Source organism: Rhagoletis zephyria, unplaced genomic scaffold, assembly GCF_001687245.7.
Source record: "Rhagoletis zephyria isolate East Lansing unplaced genomic scaffold, Rhagoletis_zephyria_1.1 Rzeph_scaffold_03651, whole genome shotgun sequence".
Taxonomy (NCBI): Eukaryota; Metazoa; Arthropoda; class Insecta; order Diptera; family Tephritidae; genus Rhagoletis; species Rhagoletis zephyria.
The window spans coordinates 23,112-27,870 of NW_016160734.1; the positions used below are offsets into that span (position 1 = coordinate 23,112).

General features: G+C 30.6%; 1 protein-coding gene across 1 annotated transcript; it reads right to left on the minus strand.

Annotated features, from left to right (window-relative positions):
• Window positions 1-377: 377 nt before the first annotated feature.
• Window positions 378-934, minus strand: LOC108369408 (uncharacterized). Its single transcript, XM_017624507.1, has 3 exons — window positions 841-934; window positions 600-753; window positions 378-541 (listed from the first exon to the last, which is right to left on the minus strand). The coding sequence occupies exons 1-3, from the start codon at window positions 856-858 to the stop codon at window positions 408-410; spliced, it is 306 nt and encodes a 101-aa protein (XP_017479996.1). The 5' UTR covers window positions 859-934; the 3' UTR covers window positions 378-407.
• Between the last annotated feature and the right edge of the window lie 3,825 nt (window positions 935-4,759).

Sequence of the window (4,759 nt, forward strand, 5' to 3'; positions counted from 1 at the left end):
TTCCAAGTAATTGGTTCTACAATTTCTCGAAGTAATCGTTTACATGATATGACCAAGTAATTGATGTAGTAATTTCTACTTTTTAATCGCTGCAGGAAGGCATTGTAGAAATGAAAAATAACCGATTCCAAGTAATTGGTTCCATAATTTCTCGAAGTAATCGCTTTCATGATATGACCAAGTAATTGATGTGGTAATTTCTACTTTTTAATCGCTGCAGTAAGGCATTGTAGAAATTAAAAATACATTTTTAAAAATTCACTTTTATTATTTCATTTGCAATAAAGAAATACTAAATTCTGTACTACAAAAATGAACATGATAAACAAAAACAAACTTCAACAAAAATAACTGAAACAATCTGAATTCAACGGGTCATAAAAAATTACGTAATTAGGGAAGTAAAACTATTCATTTTGTTCTGACAGAGCTTTTTTGTTAACACAAATATTTTTAAAATGTCGATTTTTGACGCGTCTAAGACCTGTCCTTAAAGCGTGAAGAAAGGCTTTTTCATTTATTCCGTCCTTCTCAACTGCCCCTGAAAACAAAATATAACAAATGGAACTCAAAACGAATGAATGTAATACGACAAGTACCATATAAAACTCCCATAATTTTCGTATAGTTTAGAAGCCTTTTTTTCCCCTGCTTTCCGTCTAAATTAGTATCTAAAATAAATTCCGTCGAAAAAATGCAGTCCATATTTTTTTCAAATCCTCCATTTTTTATAAGACCTTGTACTGATGCAGCCTGGATAAGAAGAAAAGAGACAAAATACAAAACAGGGTAAATGAAAAATTCAACATTTTCACGCTTTTAAACAATCACGCTGCTTACCATTTCATTTTTTTTCATCAGTTATGATTCCTTCCAGTTTTTCTAGCTCCTCCTCCGTCTTGATGGGGAAGCTACCAATATACAAAGGTTTCGCGTACAAAAGTATCTAAATTATTTAATATGTATATGTGTATATAGCAGTTTCAGTAATAAAAATACATGTTCAGTCAGTGTCAAATGTAAATGTACACCTTGTTCTAATATAATATCCACAATTATTTTCATGAAAAAATTTTTCATTAATTATTTATGAAAATATAGTTTATTCTATAACATAAACCATATAAATCACACTTTATATAAAATTCACACAATTTTCATCACAATTTCATAATTTTTATTCAGAATTTCTAGAAAATATTCGAGTATGTATGTTTTGTAGGTAGCCCGTTCAATTTTAGTAGAACAAAGTGCAAGTTTCAAGTCGCTAGAAATTACCGTTGATTTTTTAGATTTTTTTTTGTGGAGGGTGTTGCGCATTTTCTTCCATATAACGTGTGATCTAAATCTATTTTTATATGGAAGAAAATTCACAACACCCTCCACAGAAAAAAATCTAAAAAATCAACGGTAATTTCTAGCGACTTGAAACTTGCACTTTGTTCTACTAAAATTGAACGGGCTACCTACAAAACATACATACTCGAATATTTTCTAGAAATTCTGAATAAAAATTATGAAATTGTGATGAAAATTGTGTGAATTTTATATAAAGTGTGATTTATATGGTTTATGTTATAGAATAAACTATATTTTCATAAATAATTAATGAAAAATTTTTTCATGAAAATAATTGTGGATATTATATTAGAACAAGGTGTACATTTACATTTGACACTGACTGAACATGTATTTTTATTACTGAAACTGCTATATACACATANGAATTTTATTTTACCTTTAAGTAGGGCAATTTCATCTCTCAAATGCTTATTGTCATTGCGTATTTCTGTTATTTCATTGCATATAGCTGCTAAAAAGACTAGAAGTAGAGAAAAAATCATATGTGTAAGCTTTGGTTTATTGTAAAATCTAAAAATCTCAGTCATTACCTTTTATTTCTTCAATTCCCTTTTGCTGAAGATTCTGTAAGTTTTCATTATTGCTGGATTTTCTTTTCTTAGAAAGAATTTTTTCGGCCATAGTTTTTTGTTATTGTATTTTTTTGATGATATGATTTTGAGCTGAACTACAATATTTTATGCTAGTGAAAACTGCGTATACGACAACTTTTATTTTTAAGAAATCAGTTTCTTTTTATAGTTTATTCAGTTATAAGTTATTCACATTAAAGGCAAGTGTGTACAAGTGGAACAAGAAGTGCACGATTTTTGTAAGGAAGATAGACTAATTTATTGAAAATTTTATCTACCTCAAACATTTCCTCAGCGCCACATAAATTCTGGTCAATTAAAGCAATCCCCAGGTGTAAAGATGAAACAGGCTCTGTGGAAAAATCTTCCGGGTTAAGCATTCGCTTACCTTTAAAATGTCCGTCCTCGTAAATTTCAATAATTTTCACGGGAGTATATGTTTCAATTGAGCAGAAGTTGTCAGGAAAAATGGGACTGAAAATAGCAGTAGGTGAGCAAAACATTATCACTCCATTTGCACATTTTTTAAACCCTTGAAAGGATTTTTTATATTTCAATGGTGTATTAAAAAACCTATTATGTAGCTGCTGTGGAATATGCTGCGGTTTTCTAATATTTTTTTAAGGGTTTTATTGTAGTTTTCAAAGTCATAAGCTGTGAAAGTATCAAGACAACCAAAATTTCTAACTGAATCTGCCAAGTGCAATAAGTTATGCACATTGTAAGAGATACTTGTTTCTCCATAGATGTTTGTAAAGTTCTTCACAAAATGTTTTAGCATTTCATTTGCGTTTTCTATATTTGAACGATAGTTTTTTGACAAAGAAGCATCCTATATGCGCACAGTAACAGAAGGAAATGATAAAATATTTCTTCTGACAAAAATTCTTTAAAAACAACCAGACTTGTGTACAAAGCGAACTGTCTAAACTCCACTGCTTTCCATCGAAGCAACTCATCAAAAGACCTTGGCTTTCTTGCAAATTCTTTTGAAATATAAGGTATAAAAGATGTTAGCAAAGCCGACATTTCAATTTTTTTAACAGGTGGAATTTTTATACGACCTTTTCCATTAAAAAGCAGCACCAAAATTTTTTTCATAACGCCTAGATCTATTAGATGCATTGCATCTAGGGGGAATTGCGTTATCATTTTAATACCTATTTCTTCTAGGCAATGTGCCATATCCATATGTGAAGGCTGATGGAAATTTTTATCACTTCTTTTTTCAAAGCTTGAATCAGTACGAAGTGCCCCAACTACAGGACTGTAGGTTGTAACATTTCTAATTCTAAAGCCGATTTGTTGACATTTACTGCATCCTGCTAATGAAGTGTGACCTTTTATACAACAAATAAATGAACGTGCAGGTGCATCACATATGAAAGATCGTATTTCAAATTTAATTGTCTTACCGTTGCAAATAAAACCATTGCTAATGAGACTTTTAACTTCTGTTACAAAGTCATGTAAATATGAATCAACAATAAAAGGCTTTGTTTGCCAACAAAGCTTCCTATCAAAAAAACCTATTTATTGGGGATATTTACGAGGCGTCCTAATATTGGCCACAACGCAACCGAAGAGCTTTTATATAATGGCAATCCATCTATTCCTACATCCAAAATTACCTCACTGATTCTGGCTATTTCCATTTCATCTGCTAATTTATATAATTGGTTTTCAATGCCTATATGAATATATTGCCCCGGAGAAACGGTACGAATTTTCATAGCCCGATTTCTTTCCAGTAATCCGGACACACTTCTTGGCACCTTGCGATATTTAGATACTCAAAAGTTTCGTACAACATTTTTGGGAAGGAATAAATTCTAAGTACCAATCTTGCAATTCCTTCCTTAATGTTTTTTTATTACTTGCACTAAAATAATTTACTTCACAATAATCGTGCACTTCATTATTTTCTGAGCTGTTCTCTCGAGCGCAGCACTTGTTTCATTATCTTTAAAATATTTTCTCAAGCGATCACACTCTTTTTTTATTAATCGTTTTTGATGCCTGTTACTAATCAGATTTATTATTTACTATATTTTTTAATGTTACAGTTTTATTATAATTTTTGTTTTAACTTACACCCACCGATTTATTCACCTCCGCGCACTTTACTTCTGCATACAAGACTGGTGAAATAAATGAAATTGACAAAAAATGCCAAACAAAAAGCAAAAAGAAAACAAAGTCATATAAGTTGCAAAAAACAACGGGATAGCTATTCAAATTTTTCGCTTATTTGTTGCATTACAAGTAAACGAAAACAAAAAAAAAAACAAAAAAAGTAGATGTTGCAAAAAATAACGGGATAACTATTCAAATTTTTCGCTTATTTGTTGCATTACAAGTAAACGAAAACAAAAAAAAAAACAAAAAAAGTAGATGTTGCAAAAAATAACGGGATAACTATTCAAATTTTTCGCTTATTTGTTGCATTACAAGTGGCGTTCAATTCAAAAAATAATGCATTACATACAGGGTGTCCCATAAGTAACGTGCCAAACTTTAGGGGAAGGTGGGTGGGGGGGTGAGCTCCCTGATAAACAAAAAATTTTCAGGTAAAAGTGTCACCGTTTTTGAAATATTTACATTTTTTCGAATTTAAAAAAAATCGTGCCTTTTCATGTGTTTTCTTTAACTGCAACTACAAACCGGGCAATACTTAGTAAATTTTTTATGTAAAATACTTCCAGATAGTTGCCTCTCCATACTCAAATGCAATGTAGTTAAAATATATTAAGGAACCATCATAAAATTAGGACTATTTCTGGATTTTTAACTTTTTGATATTTTCTTCCCCAACTTTGACTATC

Excerpts from the sequence above, each read along its gene's own strand:
- LOC108369408 (XM_017624507.1), bottom strand. Across the intron at positions 542-599 it reads AATTATGGGAGTTTTATATG|GGGCAGTTGAGAAGGACGGA; the intron begins GTACTTGTCGTA and ends TTTTGTTTTCAG.